General features: G+C 34.9%; 10 protein-coding genes across 10 annotated transcripts; 6 read left to right on the forward strand and 4 right to left on the reverse strand. All coding sequences in view use genetic code 12, as the record gives it.

Moving 5' to 3' along the window:
• Window positions 1-105: 105 nt before the first annotated feature.
• On the reverse strand, window positions 106-999 carry DEHA2F00814g (DEHA2F00814p; the record flags this gene model as incomplete). The annotated part of the gene is made up of 1 exon (XM_460396.1): window positions 106-999. One exon carries the CDS (start codon window positions 997-999, stop codon window positions 106-108), a length of 894 nt encoding a protein of 297 aa, XP_460396.2.
• Window positions 1,000-1,194: 195 nt separating this feature from the next.
• Window positions 1,195-1,467, forward strand: DEHA2F00836g (DEHA2F00836p; the record flags this gene model as incomplete). Its single annotated transcript, XM_460397.1, has 1 exon — window positions 1,195-1,467. One exon carries the CDS (start codon window positions 1,195-1,197, stop codon window positions 1,465-1,467), a length of 273 nt encoding a protein of 90 aa, XP_460397.1.
• Window positions 1,468-1,580: 113 nt separating this feature from the next.
• Window positions 1,581-3,299, reverse strand: DEHA2F00858g (DEHA2F00858p; the record flags this gene model as incomplete). The annotated part of the gene is made up of 1 exon (XM_460398.1): window positions 1,581-3,299. The coding sequence occupies one exon, from the start codon at window positions 3,297-3,299 to the stop codon at window positions 1,581-1,583; it is 1,719 nt and encodes a 572-aa protein (XP_460398.2).
• A 149-nt stretch (window positions 3,300-3,448) lies between these two features.
• On the forward strand, window positions 3,449-4,489 carry DEHA2F00880g (DEHA2F00880p; the record flags this gene model as incomplete). Its single annotated transcript, XM_460399.1, has 1 exon — window positions 3,449-4,489. One exon carries the CDS (start codon window positions 3,449-3,451, stop codon window positions 4,487-4,489), a length of 1,041 nt encoding a protein of 346 aa, XP_460399.2.
• Window positions 4,490-4,722: 233 nt separating this feature from the next.
• On the forward strand, window positions 4,723-5,937 carry DEHA2F00902g (DEHA2F00902p; the record flags this gene model as incomplete). Its single annotated transcript, XM_460400.1, has 1 exon — window positions 4,723-5,937. One exon carries the CDS (start codon window positions 4,723-4,725, stop codon window positions 5,935-5,937), a length of 1,215 nt encoding a protein of 404 aa, XP_460400.2.
• Window positions 5,938-6,017: 80 nt separating this feature from the next.
• Window positions 6,018-6,911, forward strand: DEHA2F00924g (DEHA2F00924p; the record flags this gene model as incomplete). The annotated part of the gene is made up of 1 exon (XM_460401.1): window positions 6,018-6,911. One exon carries the CDS (start codon window positions 6,018-6,020, stop codon window positions 6,909-6,911), a length of 894 nt encoding a protein of 297 aa, XP_460401.1.
• A 494-nt stretch (window positions 6,912-7,405) lies between these two features.
• Window positions 7,406-9,400, forward strand: DEHA2F00946g (DEHA2F00946p; the record flags this gene model as incomplete). Its single annotated transcript, XM_460402.1, has 1 exon — window positions 7,406-9,400. One exon carries the CDS (start codon window positions 7,406-7,408, stop codon window positions 9,398-9,400), a length of 1,995 nt encoding a protein of 664 aa, XP_460402.2.
• A 267-nt stretch (window positions 9,401-9,667) lies between these two features.
• Window positions 9,668-11,779, reverse strand: DEHA2F00968g (DEHA2F00968p; the record flags this gene model as incomplete). The annotated part of the gene is made up of 1 exon (XM_460403.1): window positions 9,668-11,779. The coding sequence occupies one exon, from the start codon at window positions 11,777-11,779 to the stop codon at window positions 9,668-9,670; it is 2,112 nt and encodes a 703-aa protein (XP_460403.2).
• Window positions 11,780-12,532: 753 nt separating this feature from the next.
• On the forward strand, window positions 12,533-13,408 carry DEHA2F00990g (DEHA2F00990p; the record flags this gene model as incomplete). The annotated part of the gene is made up of 1 exon (XM_460404.1): window positions 12,533-13,408. The coding sequence occupies one exon, from the start codon at window positions 12,533-12,535 to the stop codon at window positions 13,406-13,408; it is 876 nt and encodes a 291-aa protein (XP_460404.2).
• A 255-nt stretch (window positions 13,409-13,663) lies between these two features.
• DEHA2F01012g (DEHA2F01012p) lies at window positions 13,664-15,148 on the reverse strand (the record flags this gene model as incomplete). Its single annotated transcript, XM_460405.2, has 1 exon — window positions 13,664-15,148. One exon carries the CDS (start codon window positions 15,146-15,148, stop codon window positions 13,664-13,666), a length of 1,485 nt encoding a protein of 494 aa, XP_460405.2.
• Between the last annotated feature and the right edge of the window lie 158 nt (window positions 15,149-15,306).

Below are 15,306 nucleotides of genomic sequence, written 5' to 3' on the forward strand. Positions count from 1 at the left end.
TGAGACCTTGAATTAAGATGGTCTACTTAATAATAATATTATAATCTTTATCTTATCAATTAGGTCCAACGCAAGAGTAATTGAGGAAACCACTTCGAAGCCAAACTAGAATTCAGATCCAAAAGTTCTTAGCAGCAAAAATAATTTTTCTTTCGTAGAGTCATCTCTTGAAATTATTGTATTATTCATTAATAAGTGGTTGATAAATTTACTCTCAATTTCATTAGGATCAATCTCAACCCAGGCAGTTGAATTTATTGAAGATACCACTAATTTATCTATCAACTCTATGCACACATTTACATTTTCTTGCAATTTCTCCTCTGTTATAACCTGTTGTGATTCCCAATCACTTAGCGCCAAGTATTTGATGATAATTCGTTTTAAGTATGTGGATAGCAAATTTTCCGACTGACGTGCTTCATCTAGTTTAATATTCAACGCCCCTATCTGCAGACCTTTCGATATTGGATCCAGCTCCATAGCACTAGTCTTTTGGTCAATTTCTTCCAACTTCTCTTGTTCAGTAATGTGTTTTTGATCTATTAACTGTAATAACCGTTTATATTCTTCAACTAAAGCTTGCTTAGACGTTATTTCATAAGAATCAATTTCATTTTTCTTGTTCAAATGTATACTTGCTTCCGTTTGTTGTTGAATAAGACTATCAATTATTGACGATGCAGAGGCTATTCCAATAACATCGCTCTTATCCGACAAATATGGTAATCTTCCATATGTATCAGATAGCGCAATAATATCCTTTTTTAGAGAAATCAGATCTTCGTGTGATGTATTTTTGGTTTTTAAAATTAGCTTTTCAATTGAAACGTTAGCCTGGTTAATAAACGAAGACACTAGGTGTATGTCATTTTCAAGTCTTCGGATATAGGTTGTTTGAATCTTAGCAGAATCTTCTATATTCCCCTTTTCCTCCTTAAGAGAAATCCCATTACCAGATAGTATTTCTTTCACTATATCAAGCCTTGTTCCATCCATTTATGTAATGATTTAAGTATATAAGAGATGTTGTATACTTATTACGCTTAAATTATGTGGTATTGATTAGAGAGGTATCACGAGTTTATCATTTGCACCTGCTTTGTCCGTATGAAAAATTTGAAAATCGGTGAAATAATTTGAATATACCAGTAGTGATTTATATCGTAGAATCTATCTAATAAATAATAAATCATGTCACAAATATCCCAAACTGCTTTAGCTAGCCTCGATGAGTCATCAAGAAAAGATATCATGCAATTTATTGAGTCTGAGAATTCCAAATCCAAAGTCCAAATGTCTATTCATAACTTCACTGATATGTGTTTCAAAAAATGTAATGCCAATAAACCAATAACCAGTGGTACTTTAGATTCAAGCGAAGAGCAATGTTTAACTAATTGTTTGAATAGATTCTTGGATACTAATATTAAAGTTGTTCAAGCTTTACAAGGTGCTCAAAAATAATCAATGATAGTTTGAATGAATATTTATTTACAATTTATATATCCTGTATCATTAGGTGTTTTTATATAGTTTTAACCCAGTCTTGTAAATATAAAGAATATGATTAAACAAAATTATTCCAATGGAAAATTTACGTCTGGATTTGCCTTGAGAATCTGTTTGAGATCAGTCTGTAAATTTTCAAATTCAATCGCCTGACAGTTCTTTGATAACTGAATTAATAGTTTACAATTCAAATCACATAGACCCAGTACGTCAACATTAGAATGTTCGACGAGATTATGTTTAAGTCGTTTCTGTAATATTGTCCAAACTGCTAAAAAGTCGTACTTATAATTAAGGATTAATTTCAAGCCTTCTCTATCGTTGAGCAGTTTAAATGATTGAAGAATGGAACTTTGAACATTTAATGCCGATTTAATGCAATTTACTCCTTCGATTCCTTCTTCGAAAATATCTGGATTACTCATGACTTGGTTAATTGTAAAATTTAATCTGGAAAGGCAAATAAGAACATTAGTTTTCAAGTAATATTTTATGATTATATCTAGTTGATTAAACAAAAGTGACAAAAGCGGATAATTTGAATTGGGTCCATTACTATTGTGTATGTGAGTTGCTGAACTAAGGATATTACCATTTATTAATTCAACTAAACTTAGGAAATTAGCTTCTTTTTTACAGTTAAGAACACATAGTTTAACAACAGTTGGGTATGCAATGGATAACAAGTAAAATGATTGATCAGATGGAGTTAAATTTGGCAAATAAGTTAAGCAAGTTTTACATGATTCAATTAATAAATCAACAAGTCCTGTTTTCAACAATATGTGTTGTTTATAATCTTTGCTATGATCAATCATAAGCATAAAATAGTTTAAAAGTTCACAGCTTTGGGCTTTCATTAGGGGATCATGATCATCAATTAAATTTAAAATGAACGAAGTTATTAATGGCCAAAATTGATTTAGATGCTCATTACTTGTTATTGTATAAATAACAAACCAGATCATAGAAATAGACTTCACCTTCGTAGATGATTTCCAAGCTTGCCTTTGATCTTCAGCAATAACTTCTGTCCTCGTTCCACCATACCCCAACTTCGGTCTAAGGCCTCCCTGTAACAACCTAGTGCTACCAGAATTTCCTATTGCGTATCCAGCCGGGGTTGTTTTAGGATTGGATAACGAATTGCGTATATATTGACCTTTTGTAGACGATAAGTTTAATAATTCCGGCTTTAATTTTTTATCTATGTATAATGGAATCACACTGTGTATCATATCTCTTACCTTATTGTTATCAGCTATAAAGTTTTCTATAGTTTTCGAATTTAGTTCAGATGTCCAAGGAAGCTTTGGATGCATATGATATGATAGCGGCGCCAAAAGATTCAAAATTAGGGATTGGTCTGTAACGGATGAATCTTTAATACACGCCTTATATATTAGGGCGCATAACAACCTTAACCTATAATAAAAGTAATTCTCCGATTTGTGGCTATTAGCTGGGACTATCCAGTTCCAGTTCTGATTAGGTATATCTAAAGATGAAGTTACTTTGGAGCATAGTTCAACAAAATCTTGTTGCTTCTCCGTTTCCATAGATTCTTTGAAGATGGCAGCCTCCAAAACAAAGAACGCTGTGTTCTTTACTGATTGTTTCTTATGTAAAATCTGGTCCAGTAGCATTTTTGAGGTAAGGTTATATGGCTTGATTGTGTTTATATAAATCAAATCCATTTGGACCAGAGATAGTCTATTTTCTCCTATCGATCCTTCATCTAATATACCCAGCAAGTTATCTAAGTTATCTAGCCATGAATCAGACATAGTTCATTTGAAACTAATTGTATTAAAGAGGTGAATTTCAAAATTGTGTACAGAATTTTTTCAATTGAATCGTATTTTTACTCCATCAATTTATTTACATTTCATTTCAAATAGTGATCCATGAAATCATGGTATTATCGTTTATTAATATGAAGCAACATAAACATTACTTATCAAGATGTCAATTCGCCATAACTACAAAGTTGAGAAGAAATTTTGTTTCAATTCCTTTAGTAATTTCGGAAGAAATACAACAAACTTTGAATGATAAACAGAAGCCAATTGTCTCCTTAGAATCAACAATTATCACTCATGGATTGCCCTATCCTGATAATTTATCTATGGCAACTGAAGTGGAGAGAATAATTAGGGCCAATGGTGCAGTTCCAGCTACATGTGCTTTTATAGAGGGAATACCGTATGTTGGATTAACATCACACCAACTTGAATATTTATCCGAACAGGCTTCAAAGAAGGAAATAAATAAGGTTTCTCGTCGGGATATTGGATATACTATGGCCAATAAGGTAAACGGTGGTACCACCATTGCACTGACAATGATTTTATCTCATTTAGCAGGAATCAAAGTATTCGCTACCGGTGGATTAGGGGGAGTTCATAAAGACGGGCATTTAACAATGGATGTTTCTGCTGATTTAACTGAATTAGGCAGAACTCCAGTATCTGTCGTATGCGCCGGACCAAAATCAATTTTGGATATTGGTTTAACTATGGAGTATTTGGAAACACAAGGTGTCTTCGTTGGCACGTATAACGATAATAATAGAACCAGGATTGAAATCCCTGGCTTTTACTGTCGTGATTCAGGAATTCAATCGCCATATTCATTTAATTCATTTGTTCAAGCTGCGTCAATAATTCATAGTCAAAATAATTTGATGTCTTTAAAGTCTGGGAATGTCTTTTGCATCCCCCCACCTGAGGATTCAGCCTTGCCTTCGGAACTTATTAATAATATAATTGAAAAAGCTAATGAAGAAGCAAAAGAAAAAGGTATAAGGGGAAAAAATTTAACCCCATTTTTATTAAGCAAAATTGCTAATGATACTAAGGGAAAATCAGTTGAATGCAACATTAATTTTGTCTACAATAACGCTGTATCTGCAACTAAAATTGCTAAAGAATTACTTTTATTGGAAAATAATAGTGAGCCTAATGTATGTTATTAAAGTTTGTATTTTATTATGATTTAATTGTCTTTATACTAATTGTTATTTAGAATTACAAATCAAATTCCGGAACTAAAGAATATTTGTCAAAGCCAGGAAATGGAACGTCTGACACCTCGATACCTGTAAGTAAAGAGAATATTACTATTACAAATGTTACTGATCATGTGAATGCAGTAATAATAGGATCCATTGCTCTTGATACAATCAGTCGACTTAATTCTCTTACTACTATGAATGATTCAAATCCAGGTCAAACAAGATCCTCGATGGGTGGCGTGGGATATAATGTCTCGTTAGCTTGTAAATATGGATTAGAATCGCCTTCTTGTTCATCAGAAAATATAGACCGGTCATCTTATAGGTTTGTATCCGTTGTTGCAAACGATTTTGCCGGTAGATCCTTGCTCAAGCATTTAGACTCTAATAAGGTCGATACTTCAGGAATAAAAATCATCAAAGATAGCAAAAATTCAACTGCTCAATATTCTTCAATACATAATACCAATGGTGAACTACTTGTGGCCTGTGCTGACATGGCTATAATTGAAGAAGACTTTATTACTGAGCATACTGTGACTCAATTAGCTAGAGCAAAACCAGATTGCATAGTTCTAGACTGCAATATATCTTCATCTGCAATGAGTAATATATTACAGTATATTAGGAACAATCTAGAAAAAACAAAAGTGATAATAGAGCCAACGTCAGCTCCTAAAGCAGCAAGATTATCGCATGTTAATAGCAAGAATTTAAAGGTTTTTCCTAATAATATAATCCTGTTAGTCTCTCCGACGGTGGCAGAGTTGAATACATTTCATTCTTCGTTTAGTAATCGGGAATTATTTGATGATTATGACGAGTGGTTCCCATTATTGGATACGTTAGGAGTTGATTCGTTGTTTAGAGAGAAGTTGAATAAACAAGCACAGCAGTATGAGGTTTTGAGGGAAGGCTTAAAGCGTGGATTTTTGCAGCAATCATTTCAATTATTACCCTATTTACCGAATATACTACTTAAATTGGGCCCAAGTGGGCTACTATATATAGGTCTTTCAACAAGTATCGGTGATTATTCTTCGATCCCAACCACTTCCGATTACTGCCCCGAGTTTACAATTACTACTAATGGAAAAGAATTTATTGACAGTGACGGGAAAAGCAAAAAAATGGGAATAGTTATTCAATATTTCCCTATTCCGGAAGTAAATAAAAATTTGAAGGTTAAAAATGTTACTGGTGCTGGCGATTCGTTATTGGGGTATCTAACTGCTAGATTACTGCTTTCAAGTAAAAATATTGTAGGCAAAGCATGGTTAGAACCAGAAATAAATAGAATTGAGGATGAATGGTTTAAATGGGAATCTATCTACAAGGCACAAATCTCAAGTGGTTTATCATTGCAAAGTAATGAAGCTATAAGTCCAGAAATAGCTAAAATCAAATAGATTACACAAAATCGTGCGAATAAATCAATTATAAAATAGTAAAATAATCTAAATAGTATAAGAATTCATTGACGATAAATATGTTTAGATCAGGATTCATACATAATACTAGGTTCAATTTTAGTAAGGTTACGACGAAGAGACTTTTTTCTTCTAGTGCAAGACCAATTCATTCTCTTAGAATTAAATCATTAACTTTAGGCGTATGTGGATTTTCTGCAATCACTGGATTGGCTTTATATAACCATAGACTTATTGAATTGGACAATAAGAAACAAGATATTTCCCCCAATATTTCCATAGCTGTTGATTCATCGATTTCGCCTTTTCCGACCGCTTTAATTAGTGCCAACCAAACCAATCTTAATACGGATTTTCAATTGCTTGGATATGGTGTTAGGTCTGTTACGTTTGTTAACTTCAAGGTATATGGAATTGGTCTTTACATAGCTAATGACGATGTGAATAAAACTAAAAAAATTTTGAGTCCAAATTATTTATCAACCTTTGGCACTGAAAACCATTCATTAAGAGAATTGTTATCTGACCCTGAATTTTCTGCCCAGCTTATCTCAAAACTATTAGAGGAAAATGTAAGATTTGCAGTTAGAATTTCGCCTGTTAGAAATACAGATTTTAATCATTTGAAGGATGGTTTAATCAAGTCAATCTTGGCTCATCCAGAAAGTAAAGAAAATAAGGAAATCGTGAGTAATGGATTGGAAGAATTAAGGAACGTGTTTAGCGGATACAGAGGATCGGTGCCAAAGAATCATGTCTTATGGCTAGAAATTTTAAAACAAGGAAGCTTAAGTATTTCATATGAAAATCCGGTCAAGAACGAATTGACTAGTATGGGACAGGTCAAAGAACCAATTATTAGTAAGCTTTTATTTTTACAATACCTCAGTGGTAAGAAACCATTATCGGAACCATTAAGAAAAAGCTGTAACGATGGATTTATTGGTTTATAAGCCATTCACATTTCAGAAGTTGGCGCTTACAAGTTATAGTCTTTAAAGTATATATGTTTCTTCGTAACTAATTCGTGTTTGAATGCACTTTTACTTTCAAAGAAACCTCGTATCTAATTAAAGTGGTCATAATGCCATAATTTAGAGAGATAATTGAAAATCCAGAAACCTGGAAATATAACTTTCTGGAAGTATTATCTGTACTAATTTTTCGCTTTATAATAAAAGACCTCTGTAATGGAAATAATCATTATTCGGGCCTATGTGATTCAACCTCCATCAAGTCAAGTCAGCTCAAATCTTTAAATGATACATAAATTAAGAAATTCTCTTTCGCGAAAAAAGCTTTGTACTGATTTAAAGTGAACTGAATTTCTGTTGGAACTAAAACCACACACCAAAATCCGTTTATGCAATTTGCGGTGGAGTTTTAATAAATTTATATAATCAGCATTCTGAATAACTAGAATCTTTAATATCTACCACGACGTGATATGGTGAGATCTAAGAATGGATGTATCTCTTGTCGTCGAAAAAAAAAAAAATGTGACGAAGCTCAACCTATTTGTACCCTCTGTTCCAAGACTAATTCAGTATGTGAATACCCAGTATCGCATGGTATGTTTCTCCAGAAAAATAATAAAGGAATACCCGATTATCAAGGAACAAAGCGTGTGAAAATTCGAGATAAAGAACCTGAAGATAGCTTTGAAGATACAAGTAGTGAAGAACATTCGTTGAACGATGCTTATCAACCTCATAAAATTGTGCATCTTAACTCAATTGCGATGGAAAAGTCTACTTTACCTTCATATCCACTTGGTTCCTTATCGCCAGAGTTGCTCAAAGATGGGCACGGATTAGACATGAATGATTTGGTGGAAACCGCACCTAAGGACGTCGATGATCCAATGCTTATTCAAACAAATAAAAAATCACCTGAATATCAAGAGTTGTACGATACTTTCAGAGATTTTATGTTTCTCAATGCTGCATCCCAAGGTCCACAATCACCTGTTCAAATGCCATTAGGATTGAAAGATGTGGATATAGTCAACCACTTCAAAAGCTTTTTGGATTATAACACGGAAGTTCTGCTTAACGAAATGCAAGAAATATTACCACAAGTCGTCAGCGGAAATAGCTTATTAAGTTTTGCCTCTGTGCTGCCAAAAATTGCGGGTTCTAGTACAGAAATAACTTCTTTGAAAGACACATCGAGCACCAGGGAATTTTCTTCAACAAAGCCACAGACTACAAACGAACAGATTAGAGATGAACAACCAGACCCTGTCGTTGATGAAATAAAATTGAACCATAGGGACTTTGAACTATTTACCAACTTTGTAGAAGAAATAGCGGGTTGGTTAGACATGTTTGATCACAAGAAACATTTCACTACAATTTTTGTGACCTTGTCAAAAAAAAGTTTGCCGTTATATTACTCTATTTTAGCTATTTCTTCCCGACATTTGGACGAAACCAAAAAGTTACAAAAAAAAAACGACCACTTAACATATCACTTATATCAACGTTCATTATATTATTTAGTTCCGATGGTACAAGGCAACTCGAACATTGAAGTTGTTGCATCATGCATTATACTTTGTGTTTTTGAAATGATGAATCCTTCACCGCTGAATTGGAGAAAACATCTTAAAGGTGGTGCCACATTATTGATGGCAGCGAATATTCACGGTTTCAGTGATTCAATGGAGAAGTCTTTGTTTTGGTGCTTTCTGAGAATGGATATCTGTAATGCGCTAATAAATGATGAGCCAACCCTAATTCCATTACGCAAATGGGGCGATTTGAGTTTTATTGAAGACGGTGATGATGATGATGATGATGATTTGATTATCGCCGCTAGATACAAGGAAAAATTTTTGTCATTTTCTTCTCAGAATTCGGATATGTATAGCAATTATATTGTTTTTCTTGCGGCGAGGACAGTCAATTTGATTTCCGATGGTAATGATTTTCTGTCGAAAACAATTAACTCAGTGAATTTTGAGACATCTTTTGATGCCTTATATCAAGAACTATTGGAATGGTATATTAATCGCCCTGTCACTATGAAACCTATAATATGTCATTCTGATGATGAAGAATTTCCGAGGCTATTGTTTAGCAACGGTCCTGGAATCTCAGGGAATCAAATGTACCACATGGTAATGATTTTAATGAATTCAAATAAGCCAAGAGCTTCGAAGAAATGTAAGTCTGGTGGAATAGATAATGTGTATAAAAACCATTTAAGTAATGTGTGGCATGCGAAGAGAATTGTGGGGATATCGTTGGTGAATAAAAATGATCATGGCTGCTTGTCTAATGCGTTGCAACCAGTTTACTTTGCTGGAAAGGTTTTAACTAGTAAAAGGGAACATCAAATTATTTTGGATTTGTTGAGAAATATCGAAGAGATTACAGGGTTGAATTGTGAATGGCGTATAAAAGATTTAGAAACAATATGGAAGGACTATTTTTAAGACGTTTATTCCTTACGAACATATTATACCAAATTTCTATCCCCAACTCATGGTCAAAATATATCTTCATTTAAACCTCTTGTTGATTGCTGTTTGATATGTGCAAGCTGTCCTTATTTTATCTAAGCCGTAATTAGTCTATTTATATTGGATTTAATGACAGAGGATACAATCATTAAGTCAAATGCATTTGGATTTGGTTCTTGATTTATAATTTACAATTTCATCGTCAAAGTTTTATCTATTACAATTATATAGGCTACTCAATCAAGAAGAAGAATGATGATTTTTCGTAATATTCAATTCTTGATATTCAAACTTCATAATATCATCCTTTTGCAAATCATCTAAGTATTTTTGAATTTTGCTGGCGATATAAGCGCCATTAAATCCGAAATGCTCATATGCATTTTTACCAGGTAATGATATACCAAATTCGTTTAGGTGGAAACCAGCATTAGCATACCTTTCCCATCCATTGGAAGCATAGGCTTCAATAGCAACGGTCACGATTTGGGGATCCAAGACGGATCTCTTATACTCTGTGGATTGACATTCGAAAAGTCGCTGGCATGGAAATGAAATAATTTTAACATTAATGTTTGACTCAATCAATATTTCGGCAGCATCAATAGCAAATTGACTTTCTGCACCAACGGATATAATTTGTAACTTTTGGCTGTCTGATGATGAGTCAAATTCCTTCAATACGTATGCACCAAATTTCACTTTGTTACGGTCCGTGATACCAGGGTACTGCTTGAGATTCTGTCTGGACAAGGATATAATTGTCGGTTTATTAGTGGTTTCAATAGCAAGTTCCCATGCGCCTGCAACTTCTTCGTTGTCCGCTGGTCTCACATACAAACAGTTCGGTAGTGATCTGTAGAATGATGCTAACGCAATAGGCTGATGTGTAGGACCATCTTCACCAGTTCCAATTGAGTCATGGGTTGCTACATGAATAACCTGTAAATTCTGCAACGCACCCATTCTTACGGCTGGTGCAGAATAAAGATAAAACATGAAAAACGAAGATGTGATTGGAATAAAAGCACCTTTGGAGTAAGCTGAGATACCATTAGAAATCGCACACATGGCATGTTCCCGGATACCATAGTGTAAGTATCTTCCGCTGTAATCGCCATTGATACCACAGTCAGTTTTGATTTCAGGGTTTTGAAAATCTTTTTTATGTGGCCATAACAAGTTCACTGATGGAGATAAGTCCGCTGTGCCGACGAGGAATTGTGGATATTTGGCAGCAAGTGGAGTAAATACTAATCCCGATGCCTTTCTAGAAGCAGTCGCATCTGTTGGAAGTGAGTGCGGTAAAGATTCTTTCCAATCGGTTGGCAACTTTCCATTAATTCTGGATACGACCTCTTCGTATAATTGAGGATATTTCTTGCTATATGCCTCCAACTTTTTTTCCCATTGTTCCTGATGAAAGACACCTTTTGAAATGGCCCCTTCGTTGCCTTCTCTAAAAAAGTCATAGACTAATTTTGGAACTTCAATAAATTGGTCAGGATCAAAGCCATAAAGGGCCTTAAGCCTTCTGCCTTCTTCTACACCATACGCAGCACCGTGTGCTTTGGCATTATTAGCAACATTTGTATCCACACCGATGATTGTTCTTATATTAATCAAGATAGGCAGACCCTTTACTGACTTTGCCTGCTCAATCGCAGCCAATATAGATCTAAGATCAAAGCTTCCGTCGTCAACAGTTAACACATGCCATTTTTGGGCCATAAACTTAGCATTGATGTCTTCAGAGTTTGCTAAATCAACGGAACCATCACAAGTGATTTGATTGTTATCGTAAATCACAATCAAATTATCTAAACCCAAATGACCAGCAAGCGAAATGGCTTCTAAGCCGACACCTTCTTGAATACAAGCATCACCAACCATACAATAAATTTTGTTATCAACCAAATCCAAATCAGGTTTGTTATAATTTGCAGCTAAGTTCTTCGAGGCAATAGCCAAACCGACTGCGTTGGCAATACCTTGACCTAATGGACCCGTGGTAACCTCAATACCTTCAAACTCAATTTCCGGATGTCCAGCACATTGAGACACTTCTGGGGCGTGGTACTTCTTCAACTGATTCATGGTGAATGACTCATATCCAACAAGATGTAAGAAAACGTACTGGAAAAGACAAGTATGTCCATTAGACAAAACAAACCTATCTCTATTAAACCAATTGGCATTTTTTGGGTTGTACTTTAATATATATTTCCAAAGTGCTATACCAATGGCAGCCATTCCCATTGCACCCCCTGGATGGCCGCCATTATATTGTTGTACTAGGTCACTCACCAAACACCTAATAGTTTTTAACGATAAATCTTCAATTTGATTCATTCTCCTATATTCTACTCAATATTCTATCTCAGTCATAATATTCTATCTCATTCAAATACATTATACCTACTTATATATATTATTTTTTATCCTCTTCATTTGTACCTAGGGATCGTTAGATCTGGTGTCGCCAATTATGTCAAATGCGGAAATAATGGCCGCATAGTATTATTCCTTAATTGGAACAAAGTTGCGATATGACGGCGCCCGATATTTCTATCTTGAGTAAACACTTGCGCTGCCGCAAATATATGTACACCAACTCCATTTGACTAACTCAATAGCCAATGAGTACAATTTACTTACACTTTGTCGAATAAAATGAGGATAATCCAAATAAATAGAACCAATGCTTAAAACTTTGGGGAATTTTATTTGAACGTATCGGCTGCCATATTCCACAATACGCATCTCTGCTATTTGTTATAGAAACAAATGGAGCATTAATGTTGACAATAACTATATAATTTTTCAGTCAATATTTACAGATCAGTCTGTACCACAATATTGTTATGTTCAATTACTATGAGTTAATTTTGATACAATTTGAAATATAAATTATCTGAATTCATGGGTAGAGCAAAAAGAAAGGCGGATTGGCGGCATGTATTACCCATTTCGGTTTGTCTAACCGCACGTCGCTGGGTGCAAAAACAAGATATATATATATATATATCCCGAACGCCATTCAAGCATGGAAGCATTGTATAAATTTCATATTAATTTATTTCTTAATAATTAACGAAAATAATCATGACGGTCAAAGCATTTGATGATAACGTATCAGATACTCACTACTTGTTGGATACTCCAAGATCTTTACCCACGCGAGATCCACAATTGAATAATCATGTCATTGATCTTTTCAATTTGAAAGGAAAAGTTGCAGTTGTCACAGGCGGTGGACAAGGTATCGGCTATGCTATATGTGAAGCATATGCACAAGCTGGAGCAGAAGTTGCTATATGGGATATTAGTGACACCTCTACAGTTGCCACGAAGTTAGAAAAACTTTATGGAGTTAAACTGCGTTCATATGTATGCGATGTCACTGATTCAAAGAGAGTTGAACAAACTGTTAACAACATCGTTGAAGATTTCGGTGATATTGACATTTTTGTCGCTAATGCTGGTATAAACATTCCGGTGGGTACCATAATTAATGAAGAAAATTCTAATGATAAAAACTGGCTTAAGGTCATGGACATAAACTTGAATGGTGTATACTATTGTGCCAAAAATGTTGGTAAGGTTTTCTCTAGAAAACCTGAGGGCAGAAAAGGATCAATGATTATTACCGGTTCTATGTCGGGGCATATCATCAATACTCCGGTTCATCAAGCCGCATACAATGCATCCAAGGCATCCGTTATTCATTTCGCTAAATCATTGGCTATTGAATTTGTTGATTTCGCTAGAGTCAACAGCATCAGCCCTGGCTATGTTAACTCGGGTATCAATGACCATTTGCCAAGCAACACTAGAAAACGTTGGTGGTCGACTATCCCGATGGGAAGAGAAGGCTTACCACGAGAGTTGGTTGGTGCATATTTGTACTTAGCATCTGATGCAAGTACCTATACCACTGCTGCTGATATTATTGTAGATGGAGGCTGGTGTGCTGTTTAAATAATAGATGTTTAAATATTTGATATATAACTAATAGGTAAAATGTATGAATATTTTTTTTTATTACACTTATAGTAACAATAATATTAATAGTACGTCATGTAGCTAATTAAATATGATACAAATTGTAATTTATAGTTGATTCATCAGTGGTTATTTGTTCCCTGATTGAAAAGCTCATTTTACATATAGTTGCGACTACTACATTGATGACGCTAATATAGTTATAAGCAGATGTTACTTGATGCTATATAATTATTCTATCGATTCGACTAAAACTTTTCTTTCGTAGAGGTCTGATTCTTTATAGTCCAATTTTTTATAGTTTCTGGAAAGTGAGATAACGTCCCAAGGAGTCTTAGGGTTGGAATGTTCAAAAATTATGTCTATGTCTTCGAGTGACCTACCAGAGGTTTCAGGATAAAAAATATAAACAGCTGGAACCATAGCGAAATTAACGCATGCGAATATAGCATAAGTATATGCACCGATATGTGCGAAGCATATAGGTGTAATCATAACGATTAAGAACGTAAACGCCCAGTTGCAAGCTGTCGATAACCCATTCACTGCTGCTCTTATTTCCAATGGAGCAATTTCAGCAGGGTAAAGCCACAGAACACCCAACCATCCAACTGCAAAAAAACTATTAAACACGAAGAGGAATACTGCAGCTGATATTGCAGCCTTTGTATCCCCGTTATCAGCTGCCCATCCTGACCCACACAAAATAGCCATAGTAGCACTTTGTCCTGCAGCACAAATTAACATCAAATTTCTTCTCCCTACTCTTTCAATAAGAAAGTATGAAAGACAAGCAGCAAGGAAATATTCCGTACCGTTACAAGCAGCTAAAATTCTTGCAGGAATAGGATCCATATTTAAATAGTCTTCATAAATAGTACCTGCATAATAGGTAATTAGATTTATTCCGCAAATTTGTTGCATAATTTGGCAAAATGCAGCCAACATTGTTCTGTGAAAATGTTTGTTTGGTCCAAATGAAATTAGGCGTTTCAAACTGAATTCTGCATCTTCTTTCATAGAAAGATCTTTGATTTCTTTAATTTTTGCTAACACAAAAGTGTGATTGGTTTCAACTTCAGCAAACACCGCAAATACTTCCTTTGCTTCCTCAATTCTATTCTTTTTGACTAACCAACGGGGGGATTCTGGCATTAAGAAGATGACGGACATCATGAACAAAGCAAATACAATTTGGAAGGCAATTGGAAATCTCCAACTGGCACTGCCCTTAACAAAATAGAAGCCGAAATCGACCCAGTAAGATAATGCAACACCAAATATATTTAGAGCTGCGCTAATCATGTTAAGAGCACCACGTCTCTCTGGTTTTGCACATTCAGACAACCACATTGGAATTGTTGCAGTCAGGAAACCATTCCCGATACCTGTTACAATTCTTCCAACGATTAAATGAGGTAGTCCAAATGCCGAGCATTGCAACACTGCTCCGACTGTCATTGTTGCAGCACCGATCCAAATCATCTTTCTTCTACCAAAATTGTCTCCATAAACCATCGCAAAAAGTGCACCACACATACAGCCTATTTCATATATAGCCACCACCAACCCTTGTAATGTGGAGTTCGACTTATTTTCGAAAACATTGATTTCGGGAAACGTTTCCAAAAACGATGGTAGCGTTAGTAACGAGCTCATAACACCTTGATCATATCCGAATAGCATAAATGCAATACTCGCAACGAATGCCACCATTTTATATAATGCCTCCCCACGTAAACCAACGAATGTCTTTCGTGACTGGTTTAAGCTTTCTAAGCTACTCGAGTTTAACGTGGGGTTTTCTAAATTTTCAGGTTTTTCAATGCTAACTGGCATGTTTTGTTTATGTTAGTTCGTTATGTCATCGCTTA

Source organism: Debaryomyces hansenii, assembly GCF_000006445.2.
Source record: "Debaryomyces hansenii CBS767 chromosome F complete sequence".
Taxonomy (NCBI): Eukaryota; Fungi; Ascomycota; class Pichiomycetes; order Serinales; family Debaryomycetaceae; genus Debaryomyces; species Debaryomyces hansenii.